This window comes from Oculina patagonica, chromosome 12 (genome assembly GCF_052425735.1).
Source record: "Oculina patagonica isolate OP01 chromosome 12, crgOcupat, whole genome shotgun sequence".
Taxonomy (NCBI): Eukaryota; Metazoa; Cnidaria; class Anthozoa; order Scleractinia; family Oculinidae; genus Oculina; species Oculina patagonica.
Window position 1 is genome coordinate 16,506,618 of NC_135769.1, and position 21,478 is coordinate 16,528,095.

Below are 21,478 nucleotides of genomic sequence, written 5' to 3' on the forward strand. Positions count from 1 at the left end.
TAAAAGTGACTATTTAGATTCCAGATTTGTCTTTACGTTACCGGCGGTCAGCATGTGAGCTAACCAGTGTAACGCTCGCACGATAATTTTACACTGTTGGAAAAAGGTTCAGAAAGTTTAAAGCGAGTGCAAAGGAAACAGGGACTACTTATATCAGGAAAAATAGTTAATTCACGAAGGCAGATTTAAAGCAGCGATTTCACAGTTTCACCCCAAAATCATTTGTTTTACCTTATTATAGGAAATAAACGCGAATTTCAAAAATTTCGCGTTAATTTAAGTCGCGTTAATATTTGGTAACCTTAATTTCCGCACCCTTAATTAATTTTTCCTTCAATTCGCTTTAAATTAAGTCCCGTTAATTTCCAATACCTTAATTAACACAAGCGTTTATTTCCTATAATGAAGTAATCAGAAATTCGTGAGAAATATTAGTTTAAAGCATTTTTTAACGGAGCGGGACGGCTATACACAGGGTAACGCTCAATGCGTGAAACTTGAGAGCTCTTGTAATATTTCTTTCCTGCAGCCTGCAGTTTGCATGCAGTAAGTAAATTGATACAAAATGAACACTCTGTAATACATTAAGATTCCTTACAATACACACGTACATGTCACTTTTGCCACCAAGAAAACATTCCTTCCCCCGTCGGACTGCCTGTCAATTCCCCTTCTCCTTCCCCAGAGTACGTACGAGCGGTCGGACAGACGCTGCCGTCAGGACCAATTTTTTTTGCTTCGATAGTTTACTAATTTGCGTTAATTGATTTTGCGCCCGGGATTTTGCAGCGGAACAGTCAAGCTCTTGCGTAAAAAGCGATAACCAATTTAAGGCAAACATTATTCTTCTCTTAAATTAAGGTATTCTGGAAAAAAAAGATAATAGTTACAACAACCCGGGATTTAATTCAGGCACTGGTCATTTCACGCAGGTGAGTAAGTTGGGAAAGGTGGCAGAACTTATATACATAATCAGTTGTTTTTTAAGAAAATAAATTGACTTTACATCAGGGCTGCAACTACCTGCTAACAGACTATTTCCCCCCAAAAAAATGTTTGGCACGGCTCGGGTTAAAATGGTATGGACTAACTCTTGAGTAGGTCGAAGCGCAGGTTAAATTTTGGTTCGGTATAGACGAGGCAAAGTCGCTCACTGCAAATCTATCCATGCCGAACCATTTCTCAGCACGCATACCATGTAACTTTTACCCAACCCGTGCCAAAATTTTGTCTCGAATCTGTTGCAAATAGTGGATAAATTCGTAATCCTACGAATCCTGCGTATCCTACAAAAGAGGGTATAATCTCCAAAACATTGAAGCTATTACAAGCCGTATAACATGCATTTATTACATTTCATTTACTAACTAGTGAAGCCTAAAATAATTGTAATTGCATTTATTGCAGGTGGTTTGAAAGAAAACTACTAAAGTGGGAGTGGCTCTCAAAAAATGAAAGTCAGCAAAGGCAAAATCGAGACCTACATCGTGGCACGCTATTCCCCACCTGGAAATTGGCTTGGTCAGTTTTAACAGAACGTGGGGCGATTGGTAAGTTGATACTTGAGTGATTTAAGGGGGGTCCTTTTTAACTACAGATAAAAAGGTCAAAACTGGGGTATCTTTGACCTCTTTTGGCGTTGCCACGGCAGCAAGACGTCATAGCCATAAGTCTATCTCGATTTTGTTCATTGGTAAAACCTATACAAATCTGTACTTTAAGAGTTATCTCAATGCAAGTGGTGAAGCTGTGATAGAACATTAAATAACCGTATGTCTAAACCATCACGAGCCATCTTAATGTTTCTAACTGAAAGAACGGTTTCAATTGAGTGTCGTAAAACAAAACCTGAAGCAATCATTCTGACCAATCATAATGGACACAGACCATCTAGTGAGCCAAAAACACTTGGAGTAAATACGTGTAGCTGACGCGAAGTGCAGAAAAACATGTGTTGGCAAATCACGTCGATTCTGATTCGTCGGGAAAGGCGCAGCACAAAATTTTTGAATGAAATTTACAAATAATAAAATTAAATCATTTAATTCAAAGGGTACCAGCTCCCTGAAATAACCAAAGAGCTAAAAATATCAGGAAGCTGGATTAAATAAAAGTAAATTAAATATTGATAGTGGTGGTACAAGATGGTTATAAGTTTTAAAATCAATCACCAAACGTTGTAAAGCAAAGCTTACCAAATGGGTATTACTTTCGACACTCAGGTGAAAACCGCACGATCAGTTTTATTATTTAATTTGTTGTTTATTTATACACTCCTCTATTTGCACAGCGGTATGAAACACACTGACACGTAAAAGAGTAATTCATATTTTTTGTGGCAATTGCCTATTCAGAACGTTAAGTATATTATAACAAAAATATTTCTTATCTGTATAGTATCAGAGCCGTACCTAGGTTTTTTTGTCTGCGGGAGCAAACTCCGCTAAACTCCGCTGGGGGGCAAACTCCAATATAGCTACAAGAAAAAGCCCAGGTAAATCAAACACTATGTTAGAAATTAATTAAGAAGCTATCTCCTCGGCAGAGGCTCCTTAAAAAATTAATGTAATGGAGGGGGAAAGAAAAAAAAAGGACAAAAAATGAACAATCGTCATGAAAAGGCCTCTGCATGCGGAGGAGAGATATTAAAGAGAATCATGCTGATCATAGTAAATGTTCTCTTTATTGTCAATTTTTAGATCAAAGCTTAACTTGAGGGAAGACATCAAAGAAATCTGATATTGACGGTTGGACACAGAGGGGCATAAGCATTTATGATATTGTAGTACAACTAGACAAAAAGCTCAATAAAAGTTACGTGCATGTGGGTAAATTTAACAATCATGTTTTCAGCCGGAATAGGTTGTGTCGCTGTTAGGATCTTCTCCAATAAAGGAGGGAAAATATAGAAACACGCGCAAACAAATGAGGGAAAATTTGGAAAGGGGGGATAAGGAGAGCTTAAAACAAACTATTAAGACCGCCAATGTGATATCATCTCTGATCAGTATTAATTTCGTGGTACTGCTGTACCACGAATTTCGTCTTTTGGTTTGCGAAAAAAGCAATGCAAGATTTGTAATGATCTAAACGTAATAGTTATGTCGGGATAGTAAGATGGTTAGTTTGAGCATGCCGTTGTAGACGTTATAGAGAGCAGGAAAACAAGGCTCGTCCTAAAGCCCACATGATTTAATTGCCTAAATTGCCTACTAGATTTTCTGGATTTTTTTTTAAAATTTTCCAGCAAATCAAATCATGTGGTCCTCAGAGCCTCTTGTTTCTCGTGCACAGACTCCGTTGGCTAAAAGGGAACAAACAGCACTGAGGGCCGACATTGGGTAGACTCATCCGGGTTGAGGAAAACAGAAGAATTCTTATGCCTAAGGGAACAGTTAATGTTATGCCCAGTATTGTTCCAAGGTCCCCTATGTTTGGGTGAGGAGTAAGGGACAACGGCTGAACCCGCACCAGTTTTGATCGTAAAAGACTGAAAACTAGGTTTCTATAACCCCCCCTCCCTCTCTCCCCCGAAATCACTTGCCTCTTGCAGAATCCTCATGGCTAAATCTCACTGACGGAAAGAAATGTACAGACGTTTTTAGGCGAGCGCGCTATTGCAAAAGTAACGTATGAGATTCAAGTGAAAAAAAAACCCTGATTGGTTGTCACTTGCGTGAACAAAAAAATAAATGTAAGAACCAATCAGAGGTTTCGACTTGAATTTCAGACATTTAATACTTTTTGTAGGGATAGCCTCTCCAGACTAGTCTAATAAGGTCTCTCTTCTTACGTGAGCGAACGCAAAATGTATGCAAAGCCCTGGGATCTAGTTGCGTGGTTGCGTGAGACATGCCTTGACGTCATAACATTTGGCGCCAAATCAACTAAGTGAGAAGGGGACACCTAGAAGCCAAAAGATCTTCTTGTTCAAAACAAATACACGAATTGTTCCCAGTGATGGAACCCCAGCATACAGGGAGTGGGAGTGGGGCGTATTATAAACTGGGATCGAGAATGAAAAAGGCCTGAAATATTATGGCAACAACAACTGAAGACCACTCTATTCATAGCAAGTATTTCTTATTCACAACAATACGGGTAATTTCATGAACCTATTCTCATTAAATGCACATGCACAGGATCCACTTCTTATATGCCGTGGATAAAACGGACATTATATAATAATATTCTCATCAACTTTCTGAACTTTACATGTAACACTATTTACAAATTCTTTGTACAAAATCCACTTCTGATATGCCGTGGATTGAGGTCTCTTTAAATTAAAACAACACGCTCTCCAATGTACATATTATTCAGTTCATAGTTCCCTGTCTTTACAGGTAAGTTAGGTTTGGAAACGAACCCACTGTCCATTTCTCCAGTGGATGCTCCCTCAAAAACTGTGCAAACTGACAGGCTTCGCGCATCAATCTCTGTGATTCAGAGTCATTTGATTGCAGGAGGTCTGGTGCCTCACTTTGTTCAGATTCGTTCCCTAGACTCGCTAGAAACGAGGTTGCTCTTTGCTCTGCCAGTTTGTTGATTTCAGGAGAGCTTAAAGACTTGACCAGCTGCTGAAGCCTGTTGCTTCTGTCAATCACTGCATGTTTTTCGAGGATAATCTGTTCCTCGAGAGCTTGGATTTGTTGCTCCATTTGAGCTTTTATCTTTAACAACTTTGTCTTCTCGGAGTTTAGCAAGGAACTGCGAAGCCTCTGCTTCCTACAGGAAATGACAAATGCATGTTAATAAATCTTTTTTTCTTTTATTTAATGCATTTTTTCTATTACCAAGTTCTATAACGATAAGATGCCCCAAGAACCAACACGATGCCACGCAGGCAACGTTGTTCCCCGGGCCAAATTGAAGAGATAGGGTGCCTTGGGAACGCGGCTGGCTCATGGAAATGGGGCGCAAAATTTAAATTTCCAACCTCGTCCCAAGGGTCTTTTTGGCTACAAGTTTTCCAAATGATTTGATCACCTAACCTTAAATTCTTTTTTGTTAAAAGATCTAGCCATTCAAATCACGTTTCCCCAGAGCCACTTTAAAGTGTAGTAGGTCTTGATAACAAGGTTGTTAAAATTCAGGGGAAAGGGCTAATTATTGTATTTAGCCCTATTTTTTGTAATAACTTTTCTAGTTCAAGGGGGTGCTACCAGTAATATAGTGTATGATTAGAAGTAATTTTGTTTAGCAGTACGACAGGCTCAATAGCCACATTGATCAATCGGCTTATTCCGGATCGAATGGACCGAGTTAGAATCTGGGCTGGAGTCATTGTGTTTGTCGCCACTTTTTTCCATAAGGCCACTTGTTCTTCCCGGCTGACTCGGCCTGGGGCACGTGAAACAAATGGCTCTGAAGACACGTGATTTGGTTTGCTAGATTTTTTTTAACAAAGAGAATTTAAAGCTTTCCAATCAAGGAAACAAATCACATCAGCCGATTTAAAATCCTTTTGTAGTAGAAGATTTTCTAACGATTTATTTGAATAAGAAAATCAGATTTAGCCAATAAAATCAAGTATCTCCAGAGCCTTTCTTGAGCCCCGGGCTCAGCCGGCTAAGAGGGACAAGCGACTTTGGGGACTAGAATGGTTTGTGGTAAGGACCGACTTTACTCTTACGTGAGTGTATCGCTTCTTACACACAGAAGGTGTATAAATAGGCACCGCCAAATTAAATGCTAGAGGGTAACCCTACAATAGACTAGCATCCCATCCAAGAATTACTTCTAGTCGCTTACAGCCATGGATATGCACTGGACTCGAACGCGGACTTTTTCTCACAATTCAAAAGTAAACTTGGTTTTCTTTGTGGATTAAACAAATTGATTTTTATCGCCCTACTGAAATGCAGTATGGCAAGAAAGTGAAACGTATATTGGGAGTGCGTTTGAAATACTGTAAGAACACAAACAGTCAGACGTTGGGGTTTTCATCAGTATTTGTAAATGTCTCAAAGACAAATAAAACCGTGTTGAGGCATCTAGACACACTGATGAATAGGCTATCCCCAAATCCTCTGAAGCCTGTTCCAAACGTTCAACTTAAGCACGGCGGTAGCGCGACGTTTGCATTCATTCAGTTCGGCAGGCTAAATTAAGTTCGGCACGACTACTTAGCACGGTAGGCCTGCGTGACGCACAGCAGTAGCGCGACTTGGTTTAAAGTTATTTTGCAGCTTTTTGTTGCGACTGAAACGATTTGAATTTGGCGCGACTGTATTAAAGTTTATTTTATAACAAGACATTTTATAACAATATAGGAAAAAGGATAAGCTATGCGCGATCAAGAGCTCTGCATGGTGTCGCACTAGTTTGCTGAGGGCTACTTAATGAAACACAGAGTCTTTGGTTGGAGTAAATTTGGCCACCTAAGGTGACGAAGTTTATTTTCAAGATCTGCCGATATACACTAAACAAATATCTACTCAGCAAAGGTGGGGGGAAAACCGCCACCTACTAAAATTGTAAATAAAACACTAAAGCACAAAATATATAGGTAAACTACGGCAGTAATCCACAGGCAGGCGGAAGGGGAGGAGGTGGAAAATTAAAAATTCACTGACAGCGAAGCGATGTGACCAGTGAGATGGTGCGCATCTAAAAGGGGCGAGTGCAATGTAGAGCACACTTAAGAACTGTGACATCCCGAGGTCGGTTGATCGTGATTGGTTGGAAACTCAATAGTCATTTTACGTCAAACGCCTTAGCCTGGGGGCGACTGCCTTCAAGGATGCCTTGTCATAAAATCCCATTATGATCTTGTCATAATGGTTTCTTTTTATAACAAGACATTTTATAACAATATAGGAAAAAGGATAAGCTATGCGCGATCAAGAGCTCTGCATGGTGTCGCACTAGTTTGCTGAGGGCTACTTAATGAAACACAGAGTCTTTGGTTGGAGTAAATTTGGCCACCTAAGGTGACGAAGTTTATTTTCAAGATCTGCCAATATACACTTAACAAATATCTACTCAGCAAAGGTGGGGGGAAAACCGCCATAGAGCCACAGAAATGTGGCACCCCCACCAAGACAGCGCAGAGCTCGACCGAAATTTGATCGGAAAGTTCCAGCCCTTGCGTGACCAACTTAACAGACCAAATGGAAAATATATATTATATAAAAGGTAATTGCAAATGCTGAATGGTAATTATATGTGAAAGCACATTGACTGTCGTACCTTCAAATCTAGCAAAGAAATGTAACTGTAATAAATTGCCGTGATCATGCATGCGGCGATGCAGCCCCTGTCTGACCATCGTCGCATACACGAACGGTATTTAAATGGCGTGAAATATTATGTGATACGGTAATACTGAAACCCAATGGTACGGTGCGGCCCCTGCCGACCCTTATCACGACTTACAGGCTTTGATATACACAAACAAGTGTAAACGACACCATAATAAGAAACAAGAACTGATTGAAACGTTCTACATTATAATATACCTAAAAAAGAAGCATGGCAGCCCGTGACTGACCCATGTTCAAAATGAGATACCTTAAAATATAGGGTTTCTAATGTAAACTCGGAAATGTATGGCAGACCGTTGCTGACCCATACAAAACAGAGACTAAAATAGGCAGTTGAAACGCTATGCAGGGCAGCCGTGACTGACCCCTGCTAAATTTAGATAGCTTGTAAAGTAGAATTTCTTATATAAAGTTTAAAGGCATCAGATTTCCATCGACCAAGAGCTCGGATCTGTGCGTCGGAGAAACCTTTGTCTGCCGCGAGGCAGGCCGCTCCTATGCGAAAGCTGTGACTTTTATAGCGTTGTGGGTCCAAACCGCAGAAGTTTAAACAGCGCCTAAGTTCTGTATTGAATTGGGTAACCAGAATGGGACTATTGTCGAGATGACAAAAGAGAGGACCGGGCTTATCACCTCGCATTTCACAGTACTGTAGCAATGACTTTACCGGACAGAATTGTAAAGTGTTGTCGCCCGTGATAATGATATCAACAGGGCGGTTGTTTATATTGTGTTTAAAGTGAGTAATGGTTATCTTAATCGAGTGGATCTTTCCGGCGGATTTTAGGAGCCGCAGGTTATCGTATTGGATGACCGCATTGGAACGCGCGCTCTTGGCCGCTAGTTCACTGATGCGAAAGAAACCGTAGAAGGCTGTCAGAAACATAGCAGAAAAAAGAACACGCTGGGCTGCCGATGAGTTGGTGCGTTGAAGAGAGTTTACGAGGTCATGTAGTATGGGTTTTGATATCGGTAACCTAACATCACTAGATTTCCGACGACTTAGCGAGGTTAATAGTTTTTGGATTAGAAATGCCTTTGTGGGATCACGCAAACCTTTCATCTTATGGACATAGCCGATGGCCGATAGATAAGAAAGAATGGTCGCAGGCGACAATTTTTTACCGTCGAGAAAGGAAATGAAAAGCGCCAAAGAGGCGGTGGACAACGGCAGATGTACTGCGTCTGTCTTATAAAATGTTGCGTGAAATTCTCGAAATAGTGTCCACGCTCTACGATAAGATTGACACGAACCAGATGATAATACAGAGCTCAATAGACTCTCTAAGTTGGCAACCAACTCGTCGGCAAAAGGTTCTCGGGCACAATGGTCGGCAATTTGTCCGCCTGGGGTGAAAGTTCCTTGAAGCGTGCTATCTGAAATCGGGAAAGACAATCGGCCCGAGTGTTGCTAAGACCGGGTATGTGACGCGCACGAAATAAAATGTTATAACTAAGACAAGTCAAAACTAAGTCGCGAATCAATATCATCACTAATTTGTGTTTGGATGTTTGTTGATTGATGATACTAACCAGCGCTGCGTTATCAGTAACAAACACGATACAGTGGTTGGCCATGTGGCGACCCCAAATACGCACTGCGACGGTAATCGGAAATAGTTCGAGAAAGGTGATATTCAAAGATCGCCACGTATCAGGAAAATGGCCATAGAACCATTTATGGTTTAAAATAGCGCCATAGCCCTTGGATCCGGCCGCATCTGTAAACAACTCAAGGGAAGGAGAGGTGTTCCAAATATCGGACAAGAAAAACGACCGGCCATTAAAGTCGGTTAGGAATTTTAGCCAGACCTCCATATCGTGTTTGGTTTCTTTACCAAGCCTAATGCGATGATGTGGGCGACGCACCCCAACAGTGAGATCAATCAAGCGGCGAAGAAAAGCACGTCCCGGGACTATGACGGAACATGTAAAATTTAATAGGCCTATTAGGGACTGTAATTCTCGCAGAGTGACTTTACGACGTTTTCTGAAGCTTTCAAGCAGTAAGCGGCATTTTTGAAGCTTATCTTCCGGCAAACGAGCTTCTTCTTTTATTGAATCGAGTGTTATTCCCGCAAACTGGATGACTTGAGATGGGCCAAAAGTCTTTTCGTGAGCAATCGGCACGCCAATGTAATCACACATGCGAAGAAAATTGCATAAATCATTTTGACATTTATCTTCGGTACTTGCGATAAATAGAAAATCGTCAAGTATGTGTAACACACTCGAAGCGCCAAATCGGTAGACCGAAATCCATTCCAAGCAAGAACTGAAAGCTTCAAAAATTGCACACGAGGAAGACAGTCCCATAGGAAGACAAACGTCAAAATAAAATTGATTATCCCATTTCATGCCAAGTAAAGGGAAATCGGACGGGTGAATTGGAATGATCCTAAAAGCAGATTTTATATCTGTTTTGGCCATGAAGCAACCAGCCCCTAACCTCTTTAGAGCTGTAATTGCATCAGAAATTGACGCATAGCGAACCGAAGAATTCGCGTCGGGAATGTGATCGTTTACTGATGTACCAGGCGGGTAAGATAAATGTTGAATCATACGAAATTCCGAAGGGGCTTTTTTGGGGACAATGCCTAAAGGGGAACAGACCAGATTTTGAAATGGAGGGCAAGAAAAAGGACCAATGATTCTCCCGGCCTCGCATTCTTTAGTCAATTTGTTGAGCACTATTTGAGGCTGTTCTAAAGCGCTTTTAAGATTAGGTGATTGCAAAGCGTGCCTTTCCCCGACAAAACCGACTTGAAAACCAAAAGTAAAGCCTTTAACCAAATAAAGGAGAAGTGAAGCGTCATAGCCGCTGAGAAGAAAATTAAGCCGATCCACCTTTACGGGTGTTACTGGCTTGTGGCGCGATATTAGAAATGTTGGCTTTAACGGGGCTTCCTTTTTGTTGACTGAGTGCACACTGTGTGGCAGGGTGTTTTGAGCCACATTTGAAACAAACATGCTCAAACCGACATCCGTTGCACACCTTTCCCGCGTGGAAACGCCAACAAGTGCCCTTGGGAAATGACTGAGAGCGGGAGCGCATTGGTCCTTTGTCAGAGGGAAATTGGGTTTTTGGACGAAAATTCGTTACAGCCTTGAGCCAAAGTTCCCAATGGATGGCATCCCAAGGATACTGTTCCGGGGCTGATTGCCTGATGAAACGAAATTGTTCGTCATAATACAGCCAATCGCCTGGTTTGGCGGCGATATCACGAACAATTTCGCAGTACTTCATGAGCTGGGGCGTGTCATTGGCCTTTTTCTCTGAGTAAATAGCCACAAATATGTTAAAAGCGGAAAGCCACTGCTGTATAGTGTGAACTTTTTTTAACTGATTGACTCGGTTCGAGGGTCAATTGAGGGCGGGTTGACTCACCATCCGAAGAGGCGAGGGTAAAAGAAAATTTTTGATTATTTGGTGAAAAGGAGAGTAAAGCCCCGAAATCAATATACTCATGGGACCAGATTTTGGCTTTGATTTTGGAGCTCACTCGACTGCTTAAAGGGACGGCTACACTAGAAAAAATTTGCTTGGGTGCCCGCGAGGCTAGCCCCGGCTCAGCTAACGTTAAGCCATTTGTCGTACTTGGTTGCGTACCTTGGGTTATCCCTGCCAAAGAGACGTTTACGACTTCGTCCACCACGGACTGCTCAGTTGCAGAAGCGGGTGTGGTACTTTGTACGGTTTGTGTCTTTTCCCCAAGGGCCTCAACCACGGCTTGCTTCACCGCCACGGAAATGGAAGCCGAAAGGGCTGTTAAATTTACTGCCATGTGGGGCTGTTCTTGCTGTTCTTCCTGCCCAACTTCGTGCCTCTTGCTTTTGTCCGGGCGGGTTTCTGCCATCTCCGACAAACGTGGACGTGCCCGTTTTGCATTACTTCGTGTTGGGTAGGGTCGCTTCTTAGGCGGCATGACTTAAAAAATGAAAATTATGTAGATTAAAGGAAAAGCCGAAGGCTGATTGCCACAGGTTTCCGTTAAGATAAGATAGTAAAAAGGTACCTGACAGGAAACTGAGATTGTGGTTGTAGATTAAGGAAAAAATGTGTCATAGAGGAGCAGATTGAAAGTTGAGCCTTCAGATAAATGATAAAAATGTGTTCGATGGCAGAGAGGCGAGCTCCCCGCATGAAAAGAAATTTCGAGCCACATATATATTGAATAGGACCTCAGTGTCTGGTTGCAGAATACTAAAGTGCATTGAGGACACACCCAAATCGGGCGGCCGAGTATGATTGCACACTCATAATATTCACCAGAACACTAAAGGAACATAAGGCCAACGCCAGCATTCAAACAATTCTGCATAAAACAGATATCAGTTATACAACTGAAAGGGTGCAGCCATAATAAAAACGCTTGCCCACAGATAAGGGGCAGCGAAACATTAAACTGAAAGGCTGTCACAGTAAAATATCAAAGGCATGGCGAGGCACGTACTAAAATGAGGGCTCGATGTTAAAATTCGTTAAAATTCATCAAACAGGAATGATAGGGAACAGGCTCAATGACTCCAAGAATGCTCCTCTAAGACTACGGTAATATTTTTTCTGGCCCAACGAATTTAGATGCACACCATCTCGCGCGTAAACGTTCTGAGTTGGGCGCCAAAAACCCCTATGGCCCCAGAAAAAAGCGTACGGTATGTCCTCCAAGACTACTCTGAGATATTTAGTCAGAAGCTTGGCTTTACGGTTGAACGTTGCCGCGCCCTGACGCATAATAGTCTGGCACACGAAAATGAGGTTAACATTGTACACATCATGCAATAGTCTTACAAAATCATCAATGTTAGAGCCAACGTGTGCGGGGTCAGATGCCGTTAAATCGTTTGAGCCTAACTGCAGAATTACGATATCTGGGCAGAAAGACTTAACGACATTTAAATCGTGTTGGATAGTTTTGGCAACCGTACGGCCACCAATCCCGTGCCATTTAATTGTAGCACGTCGAGAAAGCTGAAAGTCAGCGCTATATTTTCGGGAATGGCCCGATAGAAAATGGCTCAAACGGCGAATAAAAGAGTCCCCAAGAACTAAAACACGTGGCACGGCCATTATTAACTAGAAAATTAAAGTGAAAAGTGTACTTGCCTTAAAGAATTCACTGAAAAATTAAAAATTCACTGACAGCGAAGCGATGTGACCAGTGAGATGGTGCGCATCTAAAAGGGGCGAGTGCAATGTAGAGCACACTTAAGAACTGTGACATCCCGAGGTCGGTTGATCGTGATTGGTTGGAAACTCAATAGTCATTTTACGTCAAACGCCTTAGCCTGGGGGCGACTGCCTTCAAGGATGCCTTGTCATAAAATCCCATTATGATCTTGTCATAATGGTTTCTTTTTAGTTTGACGTTTGAAACCATTGCCGTGCTATCGTCGTGCCACTACCAGGACAAATTCATTTGAGTTCGACACGGCAGTAGCACGACGTTTTTGAACAGGCCTGACTTTTTTTGCAATATCTCAAAGCCACTCCTAATAACGGTTTCACTGTTTTTATCATTCAGTTTGAGTGCTACGCAGCAAATCTAAAAATCTTTTTTTTCTGAAATGCGACATTTACCACCAAAAACGCGCATTTAATAGATAAGAGCAGAAGGTGATTACGTCGCATTCGGCAGCAGAACGCTGTGTGAGAACGAAGTTTTGATTGTAAACTTTTCTTACTTTATATTTTCTTTCTTACAGTGCGTGGCGCGTCGGTTATTTTCGTTGATTCCGTAAATCGCAAACAAACAACGAAATAACGGTCAAACCTTTTAAGTTCCTTTTTCTCCTTTCTCTTTTCTTTGTAAGAACTCCAAGCGATACCCATTTTTGGCAGTTTAATAAGTTCTTTTCTCTCTTTGCAAAAACACGTCTGAAGCAAACGGATTTGTTTTGCGACTGAAAAACTTACCTTTATGACATAACAAAGGGAAAGGCGCGCGTGCAATAAACAGCCAATGAGATTTGTTTTAGTTTTGCGCGCGCTCGAGTGCAATCTCGTGTCCGACTCGTGCTCTGCTCGTGTCCTGCTCGTGCCCTTACTCGTGCCCTGCTCGTGCCCAGAGTCTGCTAGGTTCTTAGTCAGCGGTTGGTCAATGTTTGGGTCGGTGCCTGGGAGCCGGCGTACTCTGGACTCAAGATTGGCTCAAGCGCGAACCATTCTTGTCCATATAGCCCTTTAAGTTTCTCTTAGCAGGCAGGATCTTAGCTCGAAAATAGAAGGGCGCTGGGCACATTGGATTTCCAGTCCTAGATTCTAGGACTTGTGGTTTCTATGTTCTTTATGCACGCAGTCATGGAGTCAAAGAGTCATTGCGTTTTTGACTTTTTTAAGAATTGTTTGGTTCAAACAGCCAATAAGAAAACTTGATTCGACTTAATTCAAAAATCCCATGTCCGCAGAACTGTTTCTCGTGCCAAGGCTAAGAGAAGCGATAACGGCTGTGGGGATAAGACTTAAGCACAAACAAGAAAAATATTATACGAAGCGAAATAAGCGAGCAAAGCGGAGTTTTTACTTAAGCCGTCGCTTTTGCTTTCCATTACGACCAGCATTTGCAATAAGTGATTTTAAGTCTTTTTTACCCCCATCTTCTTTGTATCTCCTTAGAATCAATCTTTCCTATGTTACACTACGAGTAGTCATTCTTTTCCCGGCTTAGTTCATCGAGAAAGAAGCGAAACTGAAACGCAAACAAATAATTGCTCTGCGATGTTCCCATGCTTGTGTTTCGCTTCTTTCTGAAAAAAGTGAGAAACTGGACACTACGCGTTCACTGCATCCGATTCTTACGCGTTCCGTACCATATCAAACCTTTTTCTACCATTTTTCAATCGTTTCCTCGCCCCACCCCTATTAAGATATGTGCGCAATAACAACCAGAATAATATAATGTAATGTAACGGAAAAAGTGCGCAGTAGCACACAGAAACTTACCACACCATATAACAGCATTAATGTGCACCAAACCAATAGAAAACATGAAAAACACATCATAACATAACAAGATTAGCGCGCAATAGGAACAAGAAAAATACAACATCATATAACAAGATATCTGCGCAATAACAACCAGAATAATAGAACATGATATAACAAGATTAGCGCGCAATAGGAACAAGAAAAATACAACAAAACATGACAAAATGTGCGCGATAACAAGCCAAATAATATAACATAATGTAACAAAATAAGTGCGAACTAGCGCACAGCAACTTACCACATAATATAACAGCATTAATCTGCACCAAACACCTAAAAAATACAACTGAGTATATTAAGAAAAGTGCGCAATAGAAACATGAAAAACACATCATAACATAACAAGATTAGCACGCAATATGAACAAGAAAAATACAACATCATATAACAAGATATGTGCGCAATAACAACCGGAATAATATAACATGATAAAACAAGATTAGCTCGAAATAGGAACAAGAAAAATACAACATCATATAACAAGATATCTGCGCAATAACAACCAGAATAATAGAACATGATATAACTAGATTAGCGCGCAATAGGAACAAGAAAAATACAACAAAACATGACAAAATGTGCGCGATAACAAGGCAAATAATGTAACATAATGTAACAAAATAAGTGCGAACTAGCGAGCAGCTACTTACCACATAATATAACAGCATTAATCTGCACCAAACACTTAAAAAATACAACAGAGTATATTAATAAAAGTGCGCAATAGAAACATGAAAAACACATCATAACATAACAAGATTAGTGCGCAATATGAACAAGAAAAATACAACATCATATAACAAGACATCTGCGCAATAACAACCGGAATAATATAACATGATTAAAAAAGATTAGCGCGCAATATGAACAAGAAAAGTACAACATCATATAACAAGATATCTGGGCAATAACAACCAGAATAATAGAACATGATATAACAAGATTAGCGCGCAATTGGAACAAGAAAAATACAACAAAACATAACAAAATGTGCGCGATAACAAGCCAAATAATATAACATAATGTAACAAAAGAAGTGCAAACTAGCGCACAGCAACTTACCACATAATATAACAGCATTAATCTGCACCAAACACCTACAAAATACAACAGAGTATATTAAGAAAAGTGCGAAATAGAAACATGAAAAACACATCATAACATAACAAGATTAGCGCGCAATAGGAACAAGAAAAATACAACATCACATAACAAGATATCTGCGCAATAACAACCAGAATAATAGAACATCATATAACAGGATTAGCGCGCAATAGGAACAAGAAAAATACAAAATCATATAACAACATATCTGCGCAATAACAACCAGAATAATAGAACATCATATAACAAGATTCGCGCGCAATAGGAATAAGAAAAATACAACAAAACATAACAAAATGTGCGCGATAACAAGCCAAATAATATAACATAATGTAACAAAATAAGTGCGAACTAGCGCACAGCAACTTACCACATAATATAACAGCATTAATCTGCACCAAAGACCTACAAAATACAACAGAGTATATTAAGAAAAGTGCGCAATAGAAACCTGAAAAACACATCATAACATAACAAGATTAGCGCGCAATATGAACAAGAAAAATACAACATCATATAACAAGACATCTGCGCAATAACAACCGGAATAATATAACATGATAAAAAAGATTAGCGCGCAATATGAACAAGAAAAGTACAACATCATATAACAAGATATCTGCGCAATAACAACCAGAATAATAGAACATGATATAACAAAATTAGCGCGCAATTGGAACAAGAAAAATACAACAAAACATAACAAAATGTGCGCCGATAACAAGCCAAATAATATAACATAATGTAACAAAAGAAGTGCTTACTAGCGCACAGCAACTTACCACATAATATAACAGCATTAATCTGCACCAAACACCTACAAAATACAAAAGAGTATATTAAGAAAAGTGCGCAATAGAAACATGAAAAACACATCATAACATAACAAGATTAGCGCGCAATAGGAACAAGAAAAATACAACATCACATAACAAGATATCTGCGCAATAACAACCAGAATAATAGAACATCATATAACAAGATTAGCTCGCAATAGGAACAAGAAAAATACAAAATCATATAACAAGATATCTGCGCAATAACAACCAGAATAATAGAACATCAAAAAACAAGATTCGCGCGATATAGGAACAAGAAAAAATACAACAAAACATAACAAAATGTGCGCGATAACAAGCCAAATAATATAACATAATGTAACAAAAGAAGTGCGAACTAGCGCACAGCAACTTACCACATAATATAACAGCATTAATCTGCACCAAAGACCTACAAAATACAACAGAGTATATTAAGAAAAGTGCGCAATAGAAACATGAAAAACACATCATAACATAACAAGATTAGCGCGCAATATGAACAAGAAAAATACAACATCATATAACAAGACATCTGCGCAATAACAACCGGAATAATATAACATGATTAAAAAAGATTAGCGCGCAATATGAACAAGAAAAGTACAACATCATATAACAAGATATCTGCGCAATAACAAACGGAATAATATAACATGATAAAACAAGATTAGCAAGCAATATGAACAAGAAAAGAAAAGTATAACATCATATAACAAGATTTCTGCGCAATAACAACCAGAATAATAGAACATGATATAACAAGATTAGCGCGCAATTGGAACAAGAAAAATACAACAAATCATAACAAAATGTGCGCGATAACAAGCCAAATAATATAACATAATGTAAAAAATAATCTGCAACAAACACCTATAATATACAAGAGAGTATATTAAGAAAAGTTCGCAATAGAAACATGAAAAACACATCATAACATAACAAGATTAGCGCGCAATAGGAACAAGAAAAATACAACATCACATAACAAGATATCTGCGCAATAACAACCATAATAATAGAACATGATATAACAAGTTTAGCGCGCAATAGGAACAAGAAAAATACAACAAAACATAACAAAATGTGCGCGATAACAGGCCAAATAATTTAACATAATGTAACAAAATAAGTGCGAACTAGCGCACAGCAACTTACCACATAATATATCAGCATTAATCTGCACTAAAAACCTTAAAAATACAACAGAGTATATTAACAAAAGTGCGCAATAGAAACATGAAAAACACATCATAACATAACAAGATTAGCGCGCAATATAAACAACAAAGATACAACATCATATAACAAGATATCTGCGCAATAACATCCGTAATAATATAACATGATAAAACAAGATAAGCGCACAATATTAACAAGGAAAATACAACATAATATAACAAGATATCTGCGCAATAACAACCAGAATAATAGAACATCATATAACAAGATTAGCGCGCAATAGGAACAAGAAAAATACAACATCATATAACAAGATATCTGCGCAATAACATCCGTAATAATATAACATGATAAAACAAGATTAGCGCACAATATTAACAAGAAAAATACAACATAATATAACAAGATATCTGCGCAATAACAACCAGAATAATAGAACATGATATAACAAGATTCGCGCGCAATAGGAACAAGAAAAAATACAACAAAACATAACAAAATGTGCGCGATAACAAGCCAAATAATATAACATAATGTAACAAAATAAGTGCGAACTAGCGCACAGCAACTTACCACATAATATAACAGCATTAATCTGCACCAAAGACCTAAAAAATGCAACAGAGTATATTAAGAAAAGTGCGCAATAGAAACCTGAAAAACACATCATAACATAACAAGATTAGCGCGCAATATGAACAAGAAAAATACAACATCATATAACAAGACATCTGCGCAATAACAACCGGAATAATATAACATGATAAAAATGATTAGCGCGCAATATGAACAAGAAAAGTACAACATCATATAACAAGATATCTGCGCAATAACAACCAGAATAATAGAACATGATATAACAAAATTAGCGCGCAATTGGAACAAGAAAAATACAACAAAACATAACAAAATGTGCGCGATAACAAGCCAAATAATATAACATAATGTAACAAAAGAAGTGCAAACTAGCGCACAGCAACTTACCACATAATATAACAGCATTAATCTGCACCAAACACCTACAAAATACAACAGAGTATATTAAGAAAAGTGCGCAATAGAAACATGAAAAACACATCATAACATAACAAGATTAGCGCGCAATATGAACAAGAAAAATACAACATCATATAACAAGACATCTGCGCAATAACAACCGGAATAATATAACATGATTAAAAAAGATTAGCGCGCAATATGAACAAGAAAAGTACAACATCATATAACAAGATATCTGCGCAATAACAAAGGAATAATATAAATGATAAAACAAGATTAGCAAGCAATATGAACAAGAAAAGAAAAGTATAACATCATATAACAAGATTTCTCGCAATAACAACCAGAATAATAGAACATGATATAACAAGATTAGCGCGCAATTGGAACAAGAAAAATACAACAAATCATAACAAAATGTGCGCGATAACAAGCCAAATAATATAACATAATGTAAACAATAATCTGCAACAAACACCTATAATATACAAGAGAGTATATTAAGAAAAGTTCGCAATAGAAACATGAAAAACACATCATAACATAACAAGATTAGCGCGCAATAGGAACAAGAAAAATACAACATCACATAACAAGATATCTGCGCAATAACAACCATAATAATAGAACATGATATAACAAGTTTAGCGCGCAATAGGTACAAGAAAAATACAACAAAACATACCAAAATGTGCGCGATAACAGGCCAAATAATTTAACATAATGTAACAAAATAAGTGCGAACTAGCGCACAGCAACTTACCACATAATATATCAGCATTAATCTGCACTAAAAACCTTAAAAATACAACAGAGTATATTAACAAAAGTGCGCAATAGAAACATGAAAAACACATCATAACATAACAAGATTAGCGCGCAATATAAACAACAAAGATACAACATCATATAACAAGATATCTGCGCAATAACATCCGTAATAATATAACATGATAAAACAAGATAAGCGCACAATATTAACAAGGAAAATACAACATAATATAACAAGATATCTGCGCAATAACAACCAGAATAATAGAACATCATATAACAAGATTAGCGCGCAATAGGAACAAGAAAAATACAACATCATATAACAAGATATCTGCGCAATAACATCCGTAATAATATAACATGATAAAACAAGATTAGCGCACAATATTAACAAGAAAAATACAACATAATATAACAAGATATCTGCGCAATAACAACCAGAATAATAGAACATGATATAACAAGATTCGCGCGCAATAGGAACAAGAAAAAATACAACAAAACATAACAAAATGTCCGCGATAACAAGCCAAATAATATAACATAATGTAACAAAATAAGTGCGAACTAGCGCACAGCAACTTACCACATAATATAACAGCATTAATCTGCACCAAAGACCTAAAAAATGCAACAGAGTATATTAAGAAAAGTACGCAATAGAAACCTGAAAAACACATCATAACATAACAAGATTAGCGCGCAATATGAACAAGAAAAATACAACATCATATAACAAGACATCTGCGCAATAACAACCGGAATAATATAACATGATAAAAAAGATTAGCGCGCAATATGAACAAGAAAAGTACAACATCATATAACAAGATATCTGCGCAATAACAACCAGAATAATAGAACATGATATAACAAGATTAGCGCGCAATTGGAACAAGAAAAATACAACAAAACATAACAAAATGTGCGCGATAACAAGCCAAATAATATAACATAATGTAACAAAGAAGTGCAAACTAGCGCACAGCCACTTACCACATAATATAACAGCATTAATCTGCACCAAACACCTACAAAATACAAAAAAGTATATTAAGAAAAGTGCGCAATAGAAACATGAAAAACACATCATAACATAACAAGATTAGCGCGCAATAGGAACAAGAAAAATACAACATCACATAACAAGATATCTGCGCAATAACAACCAGAATAATAGAACATCATATAACAAGATTACCTCGCAATAGGAACAAGAAAAATACAAAATCATATAACAAGATATCTGCGCAATAACAACCAGAATAATAGAACATCAAATAAAAAGATTCGCGCGATATAGGAACAAGAAAAAATACAACAAAACATAACAAAATGTGCGCGATAACAAGCCAAATAATATAACATAATGTAACAAAATAAGTGCGAACTAGCGCACAGCAACTTACCACATAATATATCAGCATTAATCTGCAACAAAGACCTACAAAATACAAAAGAGTATATTAAGAAAAGTGCGCAATAGAAACATGAAAAACACATCATAACATAACAAGATTAGCGCGCAATAGGAACAAGCAAAATACAACATCATATAACAAGATATCTGCGCAATAACAAACGGAATAATATAACATGATAAAACAAGATTAGCAAGCAATATGAACAAGAAAAGAAAAGTATAACATCATATAACAAGATTTCTGCGCAATAACAACCAGAATAATAGAACATGATATAACAAGATTAGCGCGCAATTGGAACAAGAAAAATACAACAAATCATAACAAAATGTGCGCGATAACAAGCCAAATAATATAACATAATGTAAAAAATATTCTGCAACAAACACCTATAAAATACAAGAGAGTATATTAAGAAAAGTTCGCAATAGAAACATGAAAAACACATCATAACATAACAAGATTAGCGCGCAATAGGAACAAGAAAAATACAACATCACATAACAAGATATCTGCACAATAACAACCATAATAATAGAACATGATATAACAAGTTTAGCGCGCAATAGGAACAAGAAAAATACAACAAAACATAACAAAATGTGCGCGATAACAGGCCAAATAATTTAACATAATGTAACAAAATAAGTGCGAACTAGCGCACAGCAACTTACCACATAATATATCAGCATTAATCTGCACCAAACACCTACAAAATACAAGAGAGTATATTAACAAAAGTGCGCAATAGAAACATGAAAAACACATCATAACATAACAAGATTAGCGCGCAATATAAACAACAAAGATACAACATCATATAACAAGATATCTGCGCAATAACATCCGTAATAATATAACATGATAAAACAAGATTAGCGCACAATATTAACAAGGAAAATACAACATAATATAACAAGA

The 21,478-nt window shown here is 38.1% G+C and overlaps 2 protein-coding genes across 6 annotated transcripts; both read right to left on the reverse strand.

The window, feature by feature from the left end:
- Positions 1 to 4,160: 4,160 nt before the first annotated feature.
- Positions 4,161 to 15,760, reverse strand: LOC144633077 (uncharacterized). 5 transcript variants are annotated; one of them, XM_078491853.1, is made up of 2 exons: positions 15,731 to 15,760; positions 4,161 to 4,721 (listed from the first exon to the last, which is right to left on the reverse strand). In XM_078491853.1, the coding sequence occupies exons 1-2, from the start codon at positions 15,746 to 15,748 to the stop codon at positions 4,341 to 4,343; spliced, it is 399 nt and encodes a 132-aa protein (XP_078347979.1). In that variant the 5' UTR covers positions 15,749 to 15,760; the 3' UTR covers positions 4,161 to 4,340. The 5 variants fall into 5 exon arrangements, with proteins under 5 accessions (XP_078347979.1, XP_078347981.1, XP_078347978.1 ...); XM_078491855.1 differs by lacking the exon at positions 15,731 to 15,760 and adding an exon at positions 14,495 to 14,530 and having other exon boundaries at positions 4,161 to 4,728; XM_078491852.1 differs by lacking the exon at positions 15,731 to 15,760 and adding an exon at positions 14,495 to 14,524.
- Positions 6,443 to 13,036, reverse strand: LOC144633076 (uncharacterized). Its single transcript, XM_078491850.1, has 3 exons — positions 12,376 to 13,036; positions 10,879 to 11,196; positions 6,443 to 8,645 (listed from the first exon to the last, which is right to left on the reverse strand). The coding sequence occupies exons 2-3, from the start codon at positions 11,192 to 11,194 to the stop codon at positions 7,645 to 7,647; spliced, it is 1,317 nt and encodes a 438-aa protein (XP_078347976.1). The 5' UTR covers positions 11,195 to 11,196; positions 12,376 to 13,036; the 3' UTR covers positions 6,443 to 7,644.
- Positions 15,761 to 21,478: the final 5,718 nt, after the last annotated feature.

Coding starts and splice junctions, on each gene's coding strand:
- LOC144633076 (XM_078491850.1), bottom strand. CDS start 11,194: ATGCCGCCTAAGAAGCGACCCTACCCAACACGAAGTAATGCAAAACGG. Junction 8,646..10,878: donor TTTGGCAGGGATAACCCAAG/GTACGCAACCAA, acceptor TCCCGATTTCAG/ATAGCACGCTTCAAGGAACT.
- LOC144633077 (XM_078491851.1), bottom strand. CDS start 13,101: ATGGGTATCGCTTGGAGTTCTTACAAAGAAAAGAGAAAGGAGAAAAAG. Junction 4,729..13,042: donor GAGAAAAAGGAACTTAAAAG/GTTTGACCGTTA, acceptor CATTTCCTGTAG/GAAGCAGAGGCTTCGCAGTT.